Here is a 24,763-nt window from a genome sequence, read left to right on the forward strand (position 1 = left end):
GAATACCTTATTATTCCTGTTGTATTTAATGTGAATTAGTCTCTTTTAAATTGTACAGTTAAAAATAGTTTACTGTGAACTAGTATTTATGCAAAGAATAAAGATGTGTTAGTAGTTTTAAAATTAGAGATATGGATCATTTTAAAATAAATTTGTTTCATTATTTACTCTGGTAAAGAAGGTTGGATATTGAGAATAGATTGCATATTGAGAATTTTACGAAGTTTTTTTGTCTTTTAGGATTTTCTTACTTACGTAAGAAAGTAAGAAAATCACTATTTCTTACATCACTGTTACTGTCTAACCTGCCCATGTACATTTTTTTCTTCCTTTTTAAAGCCAATTATGTTTCGAGGGGAAGTACGTTTAAATGTGGAAGAGAAAAAGACAAGAGCTGCCAGAGAGCGAGAAACTCGAGGTGGTGGTGATGACCGCCGGGATATTAGGCGCAGTGATCGAGGTCCTGGTGGTCCCCGGGGGATCGTGGGCGGTGGAATGATGCGCGACCGGGATGGAAGAGGACCCCCTCCGAGAGGCGGCATGGCACAGAAGCTTGGCTCTGGGAGAGGAGCCGGGCAGATGGAAGGCCGCTTCACGGGACAGCGTCGCTGAGGCGCCACTGTCGGCAGAGTCCTGACAGTGGTACATTATTCATCGTGTTTGCATTCTTATTAATTTTTTTTTGGCTTTGGAATGTGACACAGCCTTTTTGATCATTTCTTTGATGTGAAAAGCATCTTTCGGTTATCAGTTAAATTGAGGTGGACATTATTTCCCCAATTTTACAACAGGATTCGCATTGTTAATTTATCTAGACTTGGAGAATTAAGGACTGAGAAATGACCATATCTTAAACTATCTACAACAAAATGAACTTAAAAGGACATGCCCAACTGAATTCAGGTCCTTTGAGTCAAAATATCCTCTGCTGCACATTTTGTTTAAGTGTTACTGTTTCTGCCTATTATTGTTGGAAACACAAATAGTGCAATTTGTGCAATTGGAGAATCTTGCCTTTTTTTCTTGGCTCCCCCAAAAATACAAACCAACAGAAACTTGTTATGCACTCATCAGAATGCACTAATGGGTACTCTGAACTCATTAACCTTGACATCTGCAACAGGAGGCAATAGGGGAAAAAATCTTTCATCTTTTTTTCCAATAGAGCATAGTTTGTGAAATGATGAGGGCATTTTTACCTGCTTGCTGTGACCAGCGTGTGTACACATAAACCTTAACAAGACTACAAGTATATTCCAGAAGGAAGTCATTTAGTTATGAACTAAATAACAAAGATCAGAACTTCAAATGCTATGGTCTTGAATATTAGACCAGATTTAGTAGCTCCACATCTAAGGTTTTTTTCCACCTGCCCCTCTTCAGTACAGGGATGGCTGGCTGCTCGACACACTCCTCCTCCCCCTTTCCTTTCTTTAAGCTGTGTACAGTGAAAGTTGTCTTTACTGTATTTCTGTTCTCTGGTAATGTAATACGCATGATGGTGCCTTCTATTAATACATCATTCCAGTCTTGCTGGTAATTTTGTACAGTATAGTGTATAAATTGCTGTGCTGCAAAGCCAAACAGCTGCAAAATGTTGAGAAATCATTGAAGTATATAAAAATTGCAGTATCTTTAAAATCAGTAAAATTGACTAGTATATTATTTACCTTGTTCTTCAGTTAACAACTTTGTGTTCTCTGTGGGAGGGAGTCTTGTGTGTTTGGGAGGGAGAGGGAAGGAGGAAGTCACGTTATTTGAGTCAAAGTCTCTTGTTGACTTTTCTCTTAGCCTGAAGGTGAACGTTGAAGCGTATCACTTGAGAGGTGCTTGGAAAAGTCAGTCAACTTGATGTACATTTTTAGTGACCTTTTAAAAGCAGTCAGATTCCATAAATGGCATGTAAACTTGAAGTGAGGATACTGCAATTTTCAGAGAAAAGAACAGCAGCTCTTAAGTGTTTGCATTTTCTATTTGGGGGGGCAGGGAACTGTCATTCATTTTGCACAATTCTTGACCTGATGTCAGCACCCGAGTGGCTCTGAATTTAAGTCTGGGATGACATCTTTTATTTTTACATGAATCTCTAAACAATTCTGTGAGCAAAGTTTGTAGCTGCTGGATTATTGTCTGTCTTTATAGCAAGTTCCGGTAAACCACAAATATGACAAAAGGATATCCGATTTTATGCCTGGAGTATTTGGTACCTACCAGTTTCTGATGTTTCAGGCCAGGAGTGGGGTAAATAAGTGTGACCACTTAAAGCTGCTTGTAGCATGGAAGACTTCTCCATTCTGTCTTAGTAAAAACAAACAAAAAATGCACTTGACATAATAGCAAACTTTCTTAATTATGAAATTGTTTGCTATTTAGTAAACTAGCAAATGATGCACATATTTTGTTTTTCATGTACTGGGCAATGTAAGTAAAATTAAGCCTATTCCCCCCCACCCCCACCCCCACCCCTTGAATGAGGTCTTCCATGTTCGAGGAAAAGTCTTGCACTATTGGATATATTTTGAGGACACAGATTTCTCAGTTTCCATTTTGGGGGGTTTAAGGATTTTTTTTCCTGTTTGAAATACATTTACGCTTTCTAATGTATAGTACTTGAAGTTCTTACAAGAAAATTACTTTTGAGTTTTGAAGCTTTTATTCAAACTGCTTTTAAATAAGTGGTTTCTTGTCAGTGTTTTTTTTTTTTTTATAGCATATTGTTCCTCTTTCATTTCTTTCTCCTTTATTTGATATATATATATATATAAATAAAATTTTGAATCCAAGATATTGCCCTTCCACCCATGAAAACTGTTCTGGCACCAAAAGTGATGATAAATGTTAAGTGTAATAGAAAATTAAAGCAAAGAGCCATTCAGCTTCAGTCTTTACATACCATGAATAAAACATTAAAACATCACATGGAGAAGTTTACATGGTGATTATTCACCTGCAGTACTGTGGACTTTAACATTTTGTCCCCTTTTCAGTGAACCAGAGTAAAAACATTCATCTACCATAACTGTTATTTGCTGGTTTTTTTTTTTTTTTAATTGTTGTTGTTTGTTTGTTTTTATTTTTTGGATGGTAATATTCTATTCTATCCTTATGACACTATTGCAACCAAATTGGCTTTACCATCTTGGCTTTAGTAGGTATAGAAGACAATGGATTACCATCTTTATTGCTGTAATGTGTTAAGCATTATATGCTAGTAGTATTTAGTTTAATTGTTTCAGGTGGAAAGTATTCTTTGAGTTTCCATTTTGAATGTGTTTGGACTAAACAAACAATAAACTACTGATGTCTGCAGCATTTTATCTATGTCCCTAATTTAATCTGTAGGTTTGTGTTCCGAAATATTTTCTCCCAGTTGCATATCACACAACCTCAGTAAAATAAGGAATTGTTCTAAAATCAACTGATTATTATTTGTGAAATTTGATACATAAATTATTTAAGACTTAAACATAATTACTTGAACTGAGATTGATCCCAGTTCAGTTAGATAACTGGTAAACAAGATAGAGAATATTAGCCCAGAATAATAAGTGGTGAGGAAGGTGAGAAGCAGACTACTAAACACTTGTTTATTTTTATTAATCTTGGGTTTTCCAAAGGATTGCTACTTCATCTCAGAAGGAAAAGAGGATGGGAAGATCGAGGTGATCTGAAGTTATGGACATGACCAGTTCAGCAATTGGAACAAATCTGTGCAGCTCTAAAAGAATATTAAAATGGAAAAGAATCATTCAGTCATAGTTAACAAATATATTCTTCAAATGAAAAATAAAATCATAAGGCATATGTAATTTTAGAACTTGAGACTTTTATTTTGTTTATAGGGATAGTACAAGTGAATTTTTCCTAATATATTTCTAACACTGAAGATTCCGTAAATCCTTTTTTTTGTTTTCCCTTTTTTTTTTCCCCGTAAATCTTTACTAGTTTGTGCTGGAGAAAAGCTAGACTGTTATTCAAGTACTTTTAGGAAATAAGGCTTTAGATTTTTATAAGTGTCTATTAAGCTCACTTTCAATTTTAATTATAATGTATAATATTTAATTTTATGGCTATGGAAAAACATTCAGAAGGGATAAAATGTATGTGCCATACTATATTGAAAACAAATTTGAAGGAGTAAAATATTTGGTACAGGAAATATGGAACAAAATATTTGAAAGTTGAACACATGATGCTTCATTTCAGTTGTGTTATATAATATAGTCTTTGTATCAAGTAAATGAAAATGTAATGAATAGATGTTCATATTTTTTCTTTAGGATAACTTGCTCATCATAATTTATATTTCAACTTCAGGTGAAGACTTGATTTTTTGTTTTCCTTTTCAGTCTGTTTTCATAAGGCTTTCTAATTATTGTCTTCATCATTTTAATACCAGAATTCTAAAGTATCTTAAATGACTGGATAAATTAATTATGTATCATCATGTTCTGAAAGAGATTTCCCTTCATAAAAGATATGAGTAGGTTCATTGATCATAAAAGATGTGAGTAGTTTTCTTTAAAACCATTTGCATAGTTAAGTCAGAATTCCTTCAGTTTTCAAGGTATTTTTGACAATTGAAATCTTCCAATCTGTTTATGTAGTATGTAACCACACCTTATACTTAAGAATTAATAGGAAACAAAATTGGTTTTTAGCATTACCGAATACTGGGCAAAATACTGTAAGTGAGAGTTTAGAATTAAACATTCACAGTAAGATTACTATTCTTGTCCTTGATCTCCTGAGAGTTTTGATAAAGCTGGCTGCCTACTTGGTTTTATGACAATAAACTCATCACCCTATAACCACCACCACCTTCCCCCTACACACACACCTATCCTTTCTGTCCTCAGCCTCTTTCCTCACAAGTTTTCTCTGAATGGTTTCATTTAGGCCAGGAATTACCTTAGCTTCAGTATATTGTCCATTCAGTAAATTTCACGCAGTGTGATAAGAGGTGGGCTTTGGAGACAGCCTGGCCTTGAATGGCAACTCTATCATTCTGTGGTTAGCCATTTTCTGTGCTCCTGTTTAACTCATTTGTAGACTAAGGAGGAGGATTGTGAGGATTCAGTGAGTTAATACATGAAGCTCCTAAAACAGTGTATGGGGCATTCAGTAAGTGTTACTTTTTTTTTACACAGTTGAATTTCTACTGTCTACTTATAACTATGTTTCAAACATTTCTTTTTTTATTCCTATTTTGCCTTGTCCCCTTTTAAAGTCCTGGTGGTGATTTAGTTGCTAAGTCATGTCTGACTCTTGTGACCTATGGACTGTAGCCTGCCGGGTTCCTCTGTCCATGGGATTCTCCAGGCAAGAATACTGGAGTGGGTTGCCATTTCCTTCTCCAGGGGATCTTCCCAACCAGGGCTCCTGCATTGTAGGAAGATTCTCTACCAACTGAGCTATGAGGCAAGCCCTTTGAAGTCCTAGGTAATTCAAAATTCAGAAGTCCAAAGCAATGTGTTTTCTAACTGCCATGCTTCTGTAAGTGGTGTGCATACCTAATTCTCTGATAGTGAACGTCTCTATTAACCTAAAAATGACATCTGTTCTGCTTAATATTTTCTCTTTTGTCTCCCTTCTGTCCATTTTAATTGATTAACGATTGAGCTTTGGCGTGCCAGGTGTGTTTTAGGTACTATTGATACTATTGATAAGTGATGAAATAAAAAAAGTTTCCTTGCTCTCAGGTTAAAAGGTCTGAAACTGGTTGCATATTTAAGGTAGCTAGGGGGACTTCCCTGACAGTCTAGTGGTTAAGATTCCGTGCTTCCGCTTCCAGGGGGATCAGGTTCCATCCTTTTATTTTTTTAAGGAAAAACTAGGAAGCTGACTGTGAGGAGGTTGGTCTTTATGGCAAGAATAATAGGAAGTTGAAGGTTTATTTGGCAGGATGGTATTTCTATTTTGAAATATCTGGCTACAGAGTAAACAAAATGAAGGAGTTAAGTAATGAGTAAGTTGGGTGAAAGGATGCTGTGTTTCAGTAAGCCATGATAGTAGAGTGGTTGTACTAGATTGGACTAGAGTGATGTTAGAAACCTAAACAATTTGAAAGACTGTGCGTAAAACAACCAGGTCTTAGTGAGGAAAAAGGTAGTATCAAAGGATCCAAAGTTGTTCCCTTGCATAACTACAAAAGCAAAGTGGTATGTGGAGTGTGTTAAAGCCAGCCTTTCATGATGGGGAGGCAGGAGTGTTCTACAAAAGTATATGTTTTAAAAAACCATGCTTTGATGGTGGGGAGGCAGGTGTGCTAGTGGAACCGTCTTGGATTTTGATGTGAAGTGGACCTTAAAAGAGGAAGCTTTATAGGAGAGTGTAATTTTGACTTGTGCTTTTCAATTTCAAGAACAGTATGTAGAATGATTTATGTACTGTGTTTTAACACACAAAAAGCATGCTGTGCCCATTGTAGAAAGTACAGATAATCCAAGAGAATGAACTGGACAATGTTAACCCATGGATGATTTCTGTAAATAGCTTGGTGGGTGTGGGGGTGTGTTTTCCTTCATATTTATTTTAATGAAGACAGATCACTTAGAGAGTGTTCCTCAATCATCTAGAGTTGACATGGGACATAGGAGCAATCCAGTTAGAGGGACTAGCTAATGTAAAGCCTACGAAATTAGAACAGTGAAGAGGGTAATGAGAACCTGGGATAGGTGGAATTAGGGTTCAAGGGGTGGCAAAGTGGTAAGAGGTGAACTAGACTGGATCATGTAAGCAGCCCACATACTGAGTTCATTTGGAAAAACTATACTACCCAAAGCAATCTACAGATTCAGTGCAATCTGTTTCAAAATTCCAATGGCATTTTCCACAAAATAGGATCCAAAAAAAAAAAATCCTAAAACTTGTTTAGTAAGTAAGCATTAGTCACTCAGTCATGTCCAACTCTGTGACCCCATGGACTGTATAGCCTGTCAGCCTCCTCTGTCCATGGAATTCCCCAGTCAGGAATACTGAAGTGGGTTGCCATTTCCTTCTCCAGGGGACCTTCCCAACCTAGAGATCGAACCTGGGTCTTCTGCGTTGCAGGCAGATTCTTTACCAACTGAGCAGCGAGGGAACCCCAATTGCAACATGAAGCCATTAATTATGAAGACAGTTAATCACGGGAGAGAGATGCTGGGTATCAGGTTAGGTGGTAGGAGGATAAGAATGGGGACAGGAGGCTGCTGTGATGTTTGAGGGGGAGGGAAATAGATTTAGGTTATTTTTTGGCAGCTGACATTAGGTGTCTGAAAGGAATGCAGAATGATTCAAGTTCTAAATAGCATAAATATACAAATCAACAAAAACAGTGTAACCAGTAAAATAGTTCTCTTTACACCCATTTTCATCTCCAAAATTGAGTTTTCTCCAATATCTGACCTAATATTTAGGCAAACTTGGGTGTAGTTATCTTTTACAGATGATGAGACTGAGGCTCATAAAGTATATAGTTACACAAGCATGAAGTAATTTGAAATACTGGATTAGCTAAAAGTGTTGACCTGCTTCAAAAGTGAGTAATTTTAGAAAAAAGATGAGTTTTAAGCAGTGAGAGTTTAAACTTTGAGTGCAGTACATTTTATTCTGGCTTTATTTTAGAAAATTGAAAAAAAATCAGTTTCCAGATGAGTAGGCCTAAAATTAAGGATCCTTTAATCAGGAATTACAACATTCAGGAAGTTCAGCATTAATTAATGAGGCAGGGTGTAGACTTGGAACAGAAACCAAATACCTGTTAAATACTGTGAGAAAAGAATAATTTTTGAGGACCTCTTATTTTACTTAGGTTACATCTTACTCTGATTTTCATTTATTATTTTTAAAGAGGTGAACTAAAGCTTGGAGAGGTGAAAACAAAGCTCTGCTTGACATGTAGCAATGAGGATAGTGACCTGGAATAGAAAACATGTGTGGGACATTTCAGTTGGAATGTGGCTTACCAGGAAGGATTAGTGATGTTTGAAAGCAAGCAGTGAAGTAACCAATACGTGTGAAAGCAGTGAGAAAGATTTGTACAGCAGTCCGTGAGTATTAGCATCTTTGGTGGCTCAGATGGTAAAGAATCTGCTTGCTATGGTGATGCAGGGAATATCCCCTGGAGAAGGGAATGGCAACCCATTCTAGTATTGCCTGGAGAATTCCATGGACAGGGGAGCCTGGCGGGCTACAGTCCATGGAGGTCACAAAGGGACATGGCTGAATGACTAACACATGTGCCAGAAACCTCCCTGGGTGCTGGCTGGCAATACAGCAGATGGAGCCTACCCTCAGAAAACTTGTCGTTTTTGAGGGAGGCAACAGACAAGCAATTTCAGTCCTCATTAGTCCTGGGCATAATAGAACTCATTTAGTTCCAATAGTAATCCTCTGAGGAGTCCTATTTATGTTACAGATGGATAAACTCAGGCACAGTGGGGTTGACTGTTTTTCCAATAGCACATGGCTAATAGAAGATAGATCTAGTAGAGGATGTAATAGTGACTGGAGATGGGGCTGTTCCTTCACCACTCCCAGGGGTGGTGTGAAAGGCTTCAGGGGGTACATTTGAGATCTGAAATGAAGAAAAGCCAGCTTTAAGGATGAAGAGCATTCCAGATAGAACCAATGCTGTGCTTGCAAGGAGCTTGGTGTGGTCAAGGACATTAACACCAGTGTGGCCATGACAGTAAGCAGATGATACCAACAGGTAGTGAAGTGAAAGTTGCTCCGTCACGTCTGACTCTTTGCAACCCCACAGACTGTACAGTTCCATGGGATTCTCCAGGCCAGAATACTGGAGTGGGTAGCCGTTCCCTTCTCCAATCAGGAGGTAGGTAAGAGCTAAATTGAGGATGTCCCTGTAGTTGGATTTTACTCTTTAACTGGGATTGTAAGAATCTGGGCAAGGAAATGATGTGAGGAGCCTGTCAGGAAGGGATGCTGCGTTATGGCAATGGTCACTTGCATTAGGGTTGGAGTAGTGAAGATGGTGATCAATGGTCAGTTAATAATTGGGATACAGCCTATAAGACTATAATGGATTGGATTTTTTTTTTCTTCTTTTTTTGGCTGCACCACATGGCATGTGAGATCTTGGTTCCTCCACCAGGAGTTACTCCTGCATTGGAAGTGTGGTCTTCACCACTGGACTACCGGGAAAACCCCATTATGGATTGAATTTTGAATGTGAGGGAAAGATAATATTCAAGGATGACTCCTAGGATTTTGAAGCAACTTGGGTGGAAGGCAGTACTCTTACTCGGATAGAGAAGGAGATAAAGAAGGAGCATGAATTGGAGGGAAAATCAACACTTCTCTTAGGGATTTCCCTGGTGGCCTAGTGATTAGGATTTGGGGCTGTCACTGCCACAGGGAATTAAAATCCCTGTGGAACTGAAAGCCACATGGGTGTGGCCTAAACAAAATACCAGTTCTATTATATCCATGTTTTGTATGCCAATTGAATATCCAAGAAAAAATGTCAGGCAGTATGATTTTGGAATTCTGAGGAGAGTGCTGTGCTGTGATTGGTTAGTATAGGTCTTTGCAGCTATTGGGTTAGATGAAATCGTCTAGGAGGAGAGCACAGAAGAGGCTGAGATTATCCCCACCTCAGATAATCCCCACCTTTAGGGTTCTACAACAGGAGAACGTGCAGAGAAAACAGACAAAATGTGGCAAATATTGGTGTCAAGGGAAGCTAAGTTTTGGGAATTTGTCTTGCAAAGTATAGTAATATACTTTACAAAATATATATATATTTATATATATTTGTTTATATATATTTATTTATATATATTTGTATATATTTATATATACAAAATATATATATATATTTATACAAAATATACAAAGTATAGTTTAAATGCTGCTGAGAGGTCAAATAATTAGATGGACACTCAGATGGTAAAGAACCTGCCTGCAATGTGGAGACCCAGGTTCAGTCCCTGGGTCGGGAAGATCCCCTGGAGAAGAGAATGGCTACCCACTCCTGTATTCTTGCCTGGAGAATTCCATGGACAGGGGAGGCTGGCGGGCTACAATCCTTAGGGTTGCAAAGAGTCAGACATGGCTGAGTGACTAACACACAACTGCTAAAATAAACAGACCCTGAAATGTGTAATAGTTCAAACAACAGTTTCCCCCCCTCCTCATAAAAAAGTGGTGGTGAAGAGGTCAGTAGGAACCTAGATGAATGAGGGCTCTACCAGCTTCACGGTGTGGTTTGAAGATCACATTATAGTCATCTCCATTACTGCTAGCTGGAAGGGAAAAGTAACATGGAGGATCGTGAATGGAGATTTTTATGGGCCAGGTCTGGGAATGGTACACATCTCATATTCCATTGACTTCAGTTGCATGACCACTCCTAACTGCAATGGAAATTTCAGAAAATAAGTAAGCCACACATAGAGAAAAAAGGAGCCAGTTTATTGTGAGTGTCCAGTAGTCTGCCATAGATGACTCTGTATAGGTCATAGTGACTTTTGGGAAGAACTATTCCAATGAAGGGAGAAGGATGAAAGCCCAAGAGAGAACAGGAAATAAACAATTTCTTCTGTAGGTTTGCTATGAATATCTTGGAGAAGGAAATGGCAACCCACTCCAGTATTCTTGCCTAGAGAATCCTGTGGACAGGGGAGCCTGGTGGGCTTCCATCTATGGGGTCGCACAGAGCCAGACACAACTGAAGCGACTTGGCATGCATGCATGCATGCATGCTATGAATATGAACAGAGGAAGGGGGTAGAGGCTAGAGGGAGAGAGGGAACATCAAGGGAGAGTTTATAAGAGTCTCCTTATCAATGCAAACAGAATATGCTATTTTTAACATTTGAGGAATGGATTCCAGGTTATACTATTATGATATAGCTGTGTTGGTGACTGGCAGATCAAATATGGTGTATATTGAACTTGACCAAGTAAGTGGTGTATTGTACTTTAGGTTTCCAAATCTATTTATCTTAATCACTTTTAAATGTGGCAATGAGGCACTGAATCAACTACTAGGTTGAGAACAGAATTGTTTTCTATGACAAATGTCCATCCTTCCATCAAAGAACAGGAACTGCAAAATGAGTCAGTCTATTTTCTTAATAGAATGACAATGCGTTCATAGCTGCATGAGCCATACTATATTGAAAATAACCTTACTTTTTGTAGTCTGAAGATTTTATGGCCCTTCCATTCACTTGGTAACTCAATTGAAGTGATCACAAAATCCCATGATCATTCAGTATCTCATGAGACCTAAGTGAGAGGTTTTTTAAAGTTTTCTTGCCAAAAAAAAATATTTTTTTTCTTGCAAGAAACTGAAGCACATTGTTTTGGGATATCCAGATACATAGAGAATGATTGTTGCCAAAGAGTTACTTAACAGATGACTGCCAAGGGGAGAAAGAATTGGGGTGCTCGAAGCTAAAATATATGAATTTGCTGAAAAAGATTTCTGGGCCAGCTATGAATTTCCTATCCTCCTGTATGTCTATTGTTTTATTGCAGTATCATTCACACACATAAAATTCACCCCTTTAAAGTGTACAATTCAGTGGTTTTTCGTAGATCTGCTATCCAGGACACTCTCCTAACTGGATCAAGGAATTACAGAGACCAAATACCATTATAAAATGGTTTTTATGATCTAATGTGAAAATAACAGAGTTTAAGGCATCCTCATACCTTGCAGAATATGTCCATACCTTGCAGAGGTATGGAATGAGGAAAAACCCTGTTTTTTGTGTGTGACTTAAGCATCTACATGATTCTGACCTGCCAGTTTTGCCTAATCATGGATTGAGTTAGTCTGTGCCTTAAACATAGCATTCCTAATTGCACCCTGCTTGGCTGGCTGTCATATGCCAGTATTGCTCATGTCTTTTAGTTCCCCAACCGTCTTAGCCACTTTCCTGTTATTTCATTCCTGTCCTCTCTTCCCCTTTTGTTATCTCCAAAATATTTCCCTCACTTTCAGGGCCCAGGCTGTCCTCCCCAAGGTCCCTTCTAACGTCAGTTCTGTCGTCACTTACCTGCCTTCACCTTGCCTCGCCTACTTATCGCCTCCTATTCTGTTACTCTCATCTACCTGTCCCACACTGGCCCACTGCCCAGACCGGAAAGAAAGCGCCGAATCGCTCTCAAGGCCGAACATTCCGCGGTGAGGGTTGCAGAGCCCACTTCCCGGCTCAGCGGAGGAGCTTGAAGAACGCTTCATCGCGCTATTTTCACGGTTTCCCCCTTCCATTTTCACCCAATCCTACAAAACCACCACCACTTTTAGCCTCTCCGTGAGCACTAGACTCGCTTGTTGCCTCCAGTCTAGAGGAGAGATCTCCCAGCGAAGGAAAGAAGGAAAGGTGCTCTCTTAATTACTTGAGAACGTAGGTGTATGCTGATGCTAGCGTCTGCGCATCAGAGATTAGATCCAGAGCCGAGCCCCAGGTGAACTAGCTGGATGGGTGACGCTAAGCCAATCAGAGATCTTGACGACAGAGCTCAACCAATCAGAACACGGGCGGCTTGGCGCACTCGGGGGCGGGCCTGGGCGGATGAGGATCCGCCCCCTTGCAGCTTGGTGGCCAACGCCTTCGCTTAGGGCTAGCCAGAGCTGAGCAGTTTCGCTGACTACAAGGACCAGGCATCTGAAGAGCTGCGGGGCGGCGCCCTCTAACCCTTGCTAATTTCCCTACAGGCCTTGGCCAACAGGTGTTGGTGTCTGCCGTGGACGCATTTAGACCCCGGCCGTATCTCTCTCTGGAGACTTTGTGCCTATGCTTGGGGACAGAGCGAGGTCGTTGCCTTGACGACGACAGCATGCGGCCCGCGGTCCTCTTGAGTGTGAGCTTACGGCGGGTTGAGGCCAATCAGCCTACCTGCCTGCTTCACCTGAAACCCGTGACTGTGTCCGCGGAAGAAATAAAGACAGCAGCGGAATTGCTAGTTTGCTAGTTAGTCAGCATCTTTTAGACCTGCGAAGGAGATGCTCTTCACCTCAATTTTCTCTCCAAGTTGAAAACCTTTGGACTTTCCACGCGGAAAGATTTAAAAGAAACAGTAAGTATAATAGTTTTTAAAGCTTCTGTTATCTCGTTCTTTTTTGTGTGTCTTTAACACAATAAAAAAAGCATTATTTTTATTATATAAATTATTGGTAGAAGAACCCTATGCTTCCTTGGCATATGTCCAGAACTACCGCACTGCCAATTGGTCCATTTTAGTTTGTATCACCCTTTATATTCACAAGTAGAAGGCATGAGAAGTTATGGTTTATGAGTAACTGTTTCAGGAAACAAGAAGCGTTTTCAGCCTTGATACTTTTAAGGTATTTGTGGGCAGTGCCACTTGAAAGAGCAAGTGTGTTCAATGTACCGTGACCCGATATGCAGTTGGTTGGAGAATACATTTGGAGTAGTTAACTTGCTGAATGTTAGCTTGTGACATGCTTAAAGTAATTTTAATTTTGTTCACTTTGCATTTCCAAATATTGAGGACACCAATTACAAATGTTTTTTAAAAAATGATTCAAGTTATAGATTCCAGCTATTTTGTCCTTGATATAATAAGCCTAAAGTCTAGTCCTTAATAAAATATGCTGTCTTAGTGGAAGGAAAAAAAAATTAAGGAAAGGAGAGACAGAATTACAATGACATTTTTTCCAACACTGATATTTTATTTAAAAATAGTTAATAGAACTTAAATGGAAGTTAAAATGTCAAATGTATGGCAAGTTAGTGTCAGGGACAGTTTATGGGAGAACCTCCTATCAGAGTTGGTAGTAAAATAATGACATAATTGGGTTAGTGTTGACTAGGATTTATTTTTTCTCCTTTCAAAGATCAATCTTCTGATTTTCCATGTTTATCAACATATATATATATTTAGTTTAATCTCTCTATTAACTATTTTCAAATAAAATGTCAGTGTTTGGAAAAAATTATCAATGTAATTCTCTCTCTTCTTTCCTTAATTTTTTTCCCTACCACTAAGACAGCATATGTTACTAAGGACTAGACTTTAGGCTTATCATACCAAGGACAAAAATAGCTTGTGTGTGTGTGTGTATATATATATATATATATATGTATATCCTAAATTGTCAAATGTAAACTGATGAAAATGTATACATTGGGTTTTCACAGTTTGCTAGAACAAAGAGGATATTTGTTTTGTCTTAGTCATTAGTGTACCAATAGGGAAGAAAGGAAAATATCACAGTTCACAGTCTGGGTAAATTAATTTTAGATTGCCATAAGTACACACTAATGTTACAGGTAAGAATTTGTTTCTTTCCAAGTTTTATGAATGAGTGTTTCTATATTGTCAGGTTAAAAAATTTCAATTATGAATCCTCATTTGAATGTATATTTTGTTGTAGTTTAGTAGCTAAGTTGTGTCTGACTCTTTTGTGACCCCATGCACTGTAGCCCACCAGGTTCCTCTGTCCATGGGATTTTCTTTTTCAGGCAAGAATCTGGAGTGGGTTGCCATTTCCTTCTCCAGGGGATCTTCCCAACCCAGGGATTGAACTTGTGTCTCCTGCACTGGCAGGCAATTCTTTATTTCTCAGCCACCAGGGAAGCCGGAATATATTACCAAAAGACTTTCTTTTCCTTCCAAAACTTTTAGAATCACATTGGAATTAAGAGCAATATTTTTTATTTTTTGCTTCTGGAATTTAATTTCAAAAACAGATTATAAAAATAAATTTAACTTTGAGGTTATAGTTTATTAGTTTTTATATTTCTTGACAATCAAAACTTATGAATTAAAACCTAACTGTATCTGGACTGAAAAGTTTCTTTCTATTCCAAAATATCAAGTGGAATGGTTGCTAGTCCTTCACCAATCACTGGTAAAGTAAGACAGATTTTGTTAGGATTGCCTTTTTTCAGAAAATGTCATATAATGTGATGTAAAATAATTCTAAACACAAAATTCAAATAATCATACTTCTAGTGATTAATCATTAAAAGGATTTTTGAAATACAGTGTTTGCAACATTAACATTTAATTTTCAAAAATCTGCTTACATACTGTTGACTGCTGTTATTTAGTATGTTCAATGTAAGAATTTAATTACTATGGTAAGAAAAGTAAAAAAAAGTTTATCAGAAGTTGTTAGTTTTTTTTTTTTTTTTGAAGTTGTTAGTTTTAACTTGGTAATATTTTCCCCGACTGATTACAAAGACTATAAAGATCTTCAATTTTGATCTTTTAAACCTGATGTAAAAAAATAAATTTTATCTTCACTAAAACCAGATTCACTTGGTTTTCACCTTTGAGTGAAAGTTGTGTTTTTCTAAGGTAAACTGTAATTGTTTTGTATAATAGTTCAAGCATTGCTTTATCTGCATTAAAAATATATTGAGATTTCATTAACATGACATTCAGTTATTTAAATTTAAAGTTAATGGCTTCAGTTCCACTTGCCTTGTCTATTATGAAATGCATGTAAATATTTTGAAAACATAGCTTAGATGGAAATAAATACACAGGACAACCATTAATGCAGTGTCTGTCCTAATATGGAAAACAGGTGGGGAAGAATTAATTTGGGAGGGTAGAGGAATTAATACATTCAACATAATTAATGCCATATTTCGGTTCCCACAGAGAGAAAAATTCCTAGTGGTTTTGAATTAAAATGGAAAAATATGAGAACCTAGGATTGGTTGGAGAAGGGAGCTACGGAATGGTGATGAAGTGTAGGAATAAAGACAGTGGAAGAATTGTGGCCATCAAGAAGTTCTTAGAAAGTGATGATGACAAAATGGTTAAAAAAATTGCCATGAGAGAAATCAAGTTACTAAAGGTGAGTAAATACATATATTGAATTGAAAAAGAAAATGAGTTGTTTCTTGGTCAACAGTTTTAGAAAGTGCTTTTTTAATATTTGTTTTATTTCCATAAGTAAGTTTAAAGTGTAAATTTTTTTTCTATTCTGGTATAAACAGAAGGATTACATCTGAGTATTCATTTATCTGTGAATATAAACATAATTTGTAAAAAAAAAATAGATTTTTTTCTCTTTTGGTAATAAACAGAAGGATTACATCTGAGTATTCATTTATCTGTGAATATAAACATAATTTGTTATTATTTATTTATTTGGATGCTCCAGGTCTTAGTTACTGCAAGCAGGCGGGATCTTTAGTTGTGGCATATGGGATCTAGTTCCCCGACCAGGGATCAAACCCAGGGCTCCAACACATTGGGAGCCCAGAGTCTTAGTCGCTGGACCACCAGAGAAGTCCCAAAACATAATTTTAAAAGTATCTGTTGCCCGTCTCTCTATCTGTCTGCCTATCTATTTACCAACAACTCTGTTGAGAGTCTTAAAGACCACCCCAAGCTTCAGTGATTCACTTGGAGAACTCATGGCACTCAGCAAATAGTTTTCCTCTTGGCTATAACTTGTTAAAGTGAAAAGTTATACAGTAAAATCAGCAAAGGGGAAAGGCACATGGGGTGAATTCCAGAGAAAATCTGTCGCTTTTCTCCCAGTGGATTAACACAGGATGCACTAATTTCCTCCAGCAATGAGTTATGACACTACGTGTGAAAAATTGTTTAGTAAGGAAATTCATTAGAGACTCAGTGCCCAGAGTTTTTTAATGGGGCTTGTCATAGAGGTACTCCCTGCTTTGCTTGCACCAAAATTCCAGACTCTTAGAACTGCAGGTATTCAACATACACCATATTGTTTGCACCATGAGCGGTTTATCAGTTCTAGAAATGAAGGAACACTTCTGGAATCCAAGTACCTAGGTATAAGCCGTGGGGTCACTTTGCAAGCCAACTTTCTAAGGACAAAAATCTCAGACCTGCAATGTTAACTCCCTCCGCCCCCACACCCCCATCAATCTAACTGGAAGTTTATCCATTTTATTTATCTTTAGAAAGAACCAGTGTTTGACTTTGTTGTGTTGGTCTTTCTTGTTGTGTATTTCTTTTCTATTTCGTTAATTTTTATTCTTTAGTATTTTATACCTTCTACTTATTGTGGGTGGGTTATTTTACAGTTCTTTTCCCTAATCTTTTGAGTTATATGCTTAACTTCTTTTATTTCTAGTTTTTTTTCCCCTTATATATGCATTTAAAGCTGTCACTTTCCTTCTAAGAATAGTTTTGTATGTGTCCTAGAAATTTTGATTAGCAGTGCAAAATGTTTTCTCATTTTCTTTCATTTCCAAACATGTGGAAAATTTCTAGGTTTTTCTCCCTTGGTTGTTTAGTTTTGACACAATTGCCCTATGATCTGAATATGTACTATGTAAGATTCTTATTCCTTTGATAAATACCTAATATTTGTCTTTTCCATTATTTATCAATTATTCCTACATTTCTGAGCTTCCATCTGGGATCATTTTCCTTGTACTTAAATCACATCCTTTTATTTTCTTTAAAGCAGATCTGCTAGTAAGGAATGTTGTCTGTGTTTGTCTTTCAAAAGTCTTTGCTTTCTGTTTAAGAGAGGGTTTTCACAGGATATAGAACTCTACGTTGGCAATTAGTTACCTCTGATATGTTCAAGGTAGCATTACACTGTTCTGCTGGCTTTCATTTGCATTGCTTCTATTGAAAGGTCAGACATTCCTTAGTGGGTCTTTTTTTTTTTTTTTCTTTTTTCTGGGTGCGTTGAAGCTTTCTCTTTGTCTTTGGTTTTCAACACTTTTACAATAATATGCCTAGGTGTGGGTTTCTTTATATTTATCTTGCTTGGATTTTATGGCCCTTGCATCTATAAAATAATGTCATTTGTTACTTCTAGAAAATGCTCAGCTATTACTGTTTCATGTATTGCTACGGTCCCATTCTTTCTCTTCTCCATTTAAGATTTCAGTTTCATATATGACACCTTCCTCATATGTGTCTTATATTCTTTTGTGTTTTTCATCCTTTTGTTTTCCCTGGCTTCATTCTACAGATTTTCTTCTGACCTATCCTCCAGTTCAGTAGTTCTTTTTTAAATTTTATTTGTTTCTGACTGTGTTGGGTCTTCATTGCTACGTGGGCTCTTCTCTAGTGAGACATGGGCTCTAGGGTACTCAGGTTTCAGTAGTTGTGGCATGTGGATTCAGAGAGTTGCAGCTCCCAGGCTCGAGAGCACAGACTCAGCAGTTGTGGTACACAGGCTTAGATGCTGCGAGGCACGTGGGATCTTCCTCCATCAGGGATCGAACCCCCGTCTCCTGTGTTGGTAGGCGAATCCTTTACCAGTGAGTCACCAATGAGCCCCAGTTCAGTAGTTCTGTTTCAGCTATATCTAATCTATTGTCAAACTCACCCACTGATTTCTTAAAGACATATTTTAATGTTCTAATTTTTTCATTTGATTTTTTTCTTATAATTTCCATTTTGCTGCTGAACCCTCTATTTTGCTTTCTTATTTAAATCACAGGCTTTTCTAAAGTCTGTGTCCAATAAATAGATCTTCCACATGTTTATTTCCATTGTCTGTTTTTTCTCTTGGTTTTTGATTGAGTCTTATCTCTTGATATGCCAGTATTAATTTCTAAAAATGCCGAGTTTCTAGATGATGTTATCTTCCCCCTGAGAGGAGTTATGTTTGCTTAAATGAGGCTCTTGAGGGTACCCTTAAGGGTGCTTGGTGGCACTAATGTTCAGAAATTATTATACTTTTCTCTTCTAGAGTTTTTCTTTGGGTTCAAATCTACTGTATCACTTTTTATGGTTGCAGATTCCCTCAGTTTTTTGACGTTGACTTTTTATGCATAGTCACTTATATCTGATAATTCCAATATCTGAACTCATATTGCATCTGTTTTGATTAACTTTATCTTCTGATTTTTTTTTTTTTTTACTTATAGTAACATGTCTTTGCATGCACTAGTTATCTTTATTTTTTTCTCTGGACATTACATTTGAAACATTATTTTTTTTAGGAATAATTTGAGGCTAAAGTGAAGATATTTTCTTCCCAAGCTTTTTTTTTTTTCCTTCTCTGTTCATGGGCTACTGTGCCAGATATCAATTTTTAGCTTTGAATCACTCCTTTTTGCTCTGCTTTGTGAAGCTGGAGGGGACCTCTGCAAACAGTTCTTCTTTTGCCAGCTTGTATGATTTTAGGCTTTGTCGATAGAGGCTTCCCTTCCTGGGGGGTCATTTTTCTGGCATGAAGTGAGCAGACCATCATATGGTGGACCTGGGAGCTTGTATCAGCATCATTCATGGAACACCTCTGGTGCCCCTGCAGTTTCTCCACTTGGCTGGCTGATGTCCTGTGGCAGGTATCTTCACCACTGGCAGTCTGTACATGCCTATGACAGCCATGCCTTCTCTAATGAAGTCTGAATCTCAGCTTTGGTCCATTAATAAGAAAAACAGAAAAATAGAGGGGGATGGGGGATAAGATGAAACAGATAGCCTGTGTTTTAATTTAATTCAGAAGTATATTGTTCAATCTCCACCTATTCTGAGATCTTCCAGTTATCTCTATGTTATTGATTTCTAGTTTAATTCCATTTGATCTGACAGAAGGCATTGCATGATTTCTAATCGTTGCAATTTGTTAGTGTGTTCTGTGGCCCACAGTGTGGTATATCTTGGTGCATATGCCACATGAGGTTGAGAAAAAACTTACTTCTTCTGTTGTTGGAAGAAGTAGTCTACAGATACCAGTTCTGCCCAGTTGTTGGATGGTGTTCTTGAGTTCAACTCAGGCCTTACTGATTACCTGCCTGCTTGGATCTGTTTCTGAGAATGTTGGCATTTCCAACTATGGTAGTAGATTCATGTATTTCTCCCTGCACTTCTCAATTTTTGCATCATATAGTTTGATTCTTTCTTGTTAGGTGCATTTTGTTGTTGTTGCTCAGACGCTAAGTTGTGTCCAGTGCTTTGTGGATATGTACTGTAGGATCCTCTGTCCTCCACTATCTCCCAGAGTTTGCTCAAATTCACATCCACTGAGTCGGTGATGCCATCCAACCATCTCATCCTCTGCTGCCCCCTTCTCCTGCCTTCAATCTTTCACAGCATCAGGGTCTTTTCCAATGAATCAGTTCTTCACATCAGGTAGCCAAAGTATTGGAGTTTCAGCTTCAGCATTAGTCCTTCCAATGAATATTCAGGGTTGATTTCCTTTAGGATTGACTGGTTTAATCTCGCTATCCAAGGGATTCTCAAGAGTCTTCACCACCTCAGTTCAAAAGCATCAATTCTTTGGCACTCAGACTTCTTTATGGTCCAACTCTGACATCTGTACGTGATTCTTGGAAAAACCATAGCTTTGACTAGATGAACTTTTGTTGGAAAAACGATCTCTGCTTTTTAATGTGCTGTCTAGGTTTGTCATAGCTTTTCTTCCAAAGAGCAAGTGTCCTTGAGTTTCATGGCTGCAGTCACCATCTGCAGGGATTTTAGAGCCCAGGAGAAATAAAATCTGTCACTGTTTCCACTTTTTCCCCTTCTATTTGCCATGAAGTGATGGGACTGGATGCCATGATCTTAGTTTTTTGAATGTTGAATTTCAACCAGCTTTTTCAATCTCTTTTTTTACCCTCCTCAATAGGCTTTTTAGTTCGTTGTTACTTTCTGCCTTTAGAGTGGTATCATCTACATATGTGAGGTTATTGATATTTTCCCCAGAAATCTTGATTCCAGCTTGTGATTCATTCAGCCTGGCATTTTATATGATGTGTCTGCATATAAGCTAAATAACCAGGGTGACAGTATACAGCCTTCTTGTACTCCTTTCCCAATTTTGAACCAGTCAGTTATTCTGTGTCTGGTTTTAACTGTTGCTTCTTGACCCTAAATGATGATGCTGTTAAAGTCCTGCACTCAATATGTAAGCAAAATTGGAAAACTCAGCAGTGGCCACAGAACTGGAAAAGTTCAGTTTTCATTCTAATCCCAAAGAAGGACAATGCCAAAGAATGTACAAAGTACTGTACAATTGTGCTTATTTCACATGCTAGCAAGTTTGTGTTCAAAATCCCTCAAGCTAGGCTTTAGCAGTACATGACCTGAGAACTTATGGTTTACAAGATGGTTTCAAAGAGGAGAGGAACCAGAGATCATATTGCCAACATTCGCTGCATCATGGAGAAAGCAAGGGAATTCCAGAAAAACATCTACTTTTGCTTCGTTGACTATGCTAAAGCGGTTGACTCTGTGGATTGCAATGAACAGTGAAAAATTCGTACAGAGATGGTAGTACCAGACCATCTTTCCTGTCTCCTGAGAAACCTGTAAGTGGGCCAAGAAGCAATAGTTAGAACCAGACACGAAACAATCGACTGTTTCCAAATTGGAAAAGGAGCACACAAGGCTATCTGTTGTCACCCTGTTTATTTAACGTAGATGCAGAGTATATCATGTGAAATGCCAGGCTGAAATAAAGATTGCTGGGAGAAATATCAACAACTTCAGATATGCAAGGAATACCGCTCTAATGGCAGAAAGTGAAGAGGAACTAAAAAGCCTGTTGAGGACGGTGGAAGAGGAGATTGAAAAAGCTGTTTTGAAACTCAGCATTCAAAAATTAAGATCATGGCATCTGGTCCCATCACTTCATGGCAAATAGAAGAGGGGAAAGTGGAACCAGTGACAGATTTTGTTTTCCTAAGCTCCAGAATCACTGTGGACGTTGACTGCAGCCATGAAATTCAAGGACATTGCTTCCTGGAAGGAAAGTATAAAAATGTTAATCGCTCAGTTGTGGATGACTTTTTGCTACTTCATAGACTGTCGCCCACCAGGCTACTCTGTCCATGGAATTCTCCAGGCAACAATACTAGAGTGGGTTGCCATTCCCTTCTCCAGGGGATCTTGCCCACCCAAGGATCTCCTCTGTTTACAGGAAGACTCCTTTCCATTTGAGACAAACCTAGACAGCATATTAAAAAGCAGAGACATCATTTTTCTAACAAATGTCAGTATAGTCAAAGGACCACAGCCTTGTCTAACTCAATGAAACTAAGCCATGCCATGTAGCGCCACCCAAGACGGACAGGTCATGGTGGAGAGTTCTGACAAAATGTGGTCCACTGGAGAAGGGAATGGCAAACCATTTCAGTATTCTTGCCTTGAGAACCCCATAAACAGTATGAAAAGGCAAAAAGATAGGACACTGAAAGATAAACTCCCCAGGTGCCCAGTATGCTACTGGAGATCAGTGGAGAAATAACTCCAGAAAGAATGAAGAGAGTTGTTTTGCCAAAGCAAAAACAACACCCAGTTGTGGATGTGACTGGTGATGGAAGCAAAGTTCGATGCTGTAAAGAGCAATATTGCCTAGGAACCTGAAATGTTAGGTCCATAAATCAAGGCAAATTGGAAGTGGTAAAACAGGAGATGGCAAGACTGAACATCGACATTTTAGAAATCAACAAACTAAAATGGACTGGAATGGGTGAATTTAACTCAGATGACCACTATATCTACTATTGTGGGCAAGAATCCCTTAGAAGAAATGGAGTAGCCATCATAGTCAACAAGGGTCCAAAATGCAGTACTTGGATGCAATCTCAAAAATGACAGAATGATCTGTTTGTTTCCAAGGCAAACCATTCACTATCACAGCAGTCCAAGTCTATGCCCCGACCAGTAATACTGAAGAAGCTGAATTTGAATGGTTCTGTGAAGACCTACAAGACATTCTAGAACTAACACCCCCAAAAGATGTCCTTTTCATTATAGGGGACTGGAATGGAAAAGTAGGAAGTCAGGAAACACCTGGAGTAACAGGCAAATTTGGCCTTGGAGTACAGAATGAAGCAGGGCAAAGGCTAATAGAGTTTTGCCAAAGAACGCACTGGTCATAGCAAACACCCTCTTCCAACAGCACAAGAGAGGACTCTACACATGGACATTGCCAGATGGTCAATACTGAAATCAGATTGATTATATTCTTTTCAGCCAAAGATGGAGAAGCTCTATACAGTCAGCAAAAACAAGACTGGGAGCTGACTGTGGCTCAGATCATGAACTCCTTATTGCCAAATTCAGACTTAAATTGAAGAAACCAGGGAAAACCACTAGGCATTCAGGTATGACCTAAATCAAATCTCTTATGATTATACAGTGGAAGTGACAAGTAGATTCAAGGGATTAGATCTGATAGAGTGCCTGATGAACTATGGACGGAGGTTTGTGACATTTTACAGGAGGCAGGGATCAAGACCATCCCCAAGTAAAAGAAATGCGAAGAGGCAAAATGGCAGTCTGAGGAGGCCTTACAAATAGCTGTGAAAAGAAGAGAAGCAAAAGGCAAAGGGGAAAAGGAAAGATATACCCATTTGAATGCAGAGTTCCAAAGAATAGTAAGCAGAGATAAGAAAGCCTTCCTCAGTGATCAGTACAAAGAAACAGAGGAAGACAACAGAATGGGAAAGGCTAGAGATCTCTTCAAGAAAATTAAAGATACCAAGGGAACATTTCATGCAAAGATGGGCTCGATAAAGGACAGAAATGGTATGGACCTAACAGAGGCAGAAGATATTAAGAAGAGGTGGCAAGAATACACAGAAGAACTATACAAAAAAGATCCTCATGACCCAGATAATCACGATGGTGTTATCACTCACCTAGAGCCAGATATCCTGGAATGTGAGGTCAAATGGGCCTTAGGAAGCATCACTACGAACAAAGCTAGTGGATGTGATGGAATTCCAGTTGAACTATTTCAAATCCTAAAAGATCATGCTGTGAAAGTGCTGCACTCAATATGCCAGCAAATTTGGAAAACTCAGCAGTGGCCACAGGAATGGAAAGGGTCAGTTTTCATTCCAATCCCAATGAAAGGCAATGCCAAACAATGCTCAAACTACCACACAATTGCACTCATCTCACATGATAGTAAAGTAATGCTCAAAATTCTCCAAGCCAGGCTTCAACAGTATGTGAACCATGAACTTCCAGGTATTCAAGCTGGTTTTAGAAAAGGCAGAAGAACCAGAGATCAAATTGCCGACATCCACTGGATCATTGAAAAAGCAAGAGAGTTCCAGAAAACATCTACTTCGGCTTTATCTATTATGCCAAAGCCTTTGACTGTGTGGACCACAACAAACTGTGGAAAATTCTGAAAGAGATGGGAATACCAGACTGCCTGACCTGCCTCCTGAGAAATCTGCATGCAGGTCAAGAAGCAACAGTTAGAACTAGACATGGAACAACAGACTGATTCCAAATCAGGAAAGGAGTATATCAAGGCTGTATATTGTCACCCTGCTTATTTAACTACTATGCAGAGTACATCATGCAAAATAGCAGGCTGGATGAAGCACAAGCTGGAATCAAGATTGCTGGGAGAAATATCAATAACCTCAGATATGCAGATGACACCACCCTTATGGCAGAAAGCACAGAAGAACTAAAGAGCCTCTTTAAAGAGGAGAGTGAAAAAGTTGGCTTAAAACTCAGCATTCAGAAAACTAAGATAATGGCATCTGGTCCCATCACTTCATGGCAATTATATGGGGAAACTATGGAAACAGTGAGAGACTTTATTATTTGGGCTCCAAAATCCCTGCAGATGGTGACTGCAGCCATGAAATTAAAAGATGCTTGCTCTTTGGAAGAAAAGTTATGACCAACCTAGATAGCATATTAAAAAGCAGAGACATTACTTTGCCTACAAAGGTCCATCTAGTCAAAGCAATGGTTTCTCCAGTAGTCATGTATGGGTGTGAGAGTTGAACTATAAAGAAAGCTGAGTGCCAAAAAATTGGTGCTTTTGAACTGTGGTGTTGGAGAAGACTCTTGGACTGCAGGGAGATTCAACCAGTCCATCCTAAAGCAAATCAGTCCT

The 24,763-nt window shown here is 38.4% G+C and overlaps 2 protein-coding genes across 3 annotated transcripts in view; both read left to right on the top strand.

Moving 5' to 3' along the window:
- Positions 1–3,307, top strand: part of G3BP2 (G3BP stress granule assembly factor 2) — a 36,492-nt gene extending 33,185 nt beyond the window's left edge. For both annotated transcript variants that reach the window (XM_065913950.1, XM_065913951.1), the window contains one exon: positions 340–3,307. In XM_065913950.1, coding sequence (XP_065770022.1) covers positions 340–612 — 273 coding nt within the window. In that variant the 3' untranslated portion in view covers positions 613–3,307. The remainder of the gene's footprint in view (positions 1–339) is intronic.
- A 9,239-nt stretch (positions 3,308–12,546) lies between these two features.
- Positions 12,547–24,763, top strand: part of CDKL2 (cyclin dependent kinase like 2) — a 42,231-nt gene continuing 30,014 nt past the window's right edge. The window contains exons 1-2 of the mRNA XM_065914591.1: positions 12,547–13,038; positions 15,598–15,796. Of these exons, the coding sequence (XP_065770663.1) occupies positions 15,629–15,796 (168 nt within the window). The 5' untranslated portion in view covers positions 12,547–13,038; positions 15,598–15,628. The remainder of the gene's footprint in view (positions 13,039–15,597; positions 15,797–24,763) is intronic.

The sequence above is a fragment of the Muntiacus reevesi genome, chromosome 22, assembly GCF_963930625.1.
Source record: "Muntiacus reevesi chromosome 22, mMunRee1.1, whole genome shotgun sequence".
NCBI classification, from domain to species: domain Eukaryota; kingdom Metazoa; phylum Chordata; class Mammalia; order Artiodactyla; family Cervidae; genus Muntiacus; species Muntiacus reevesi.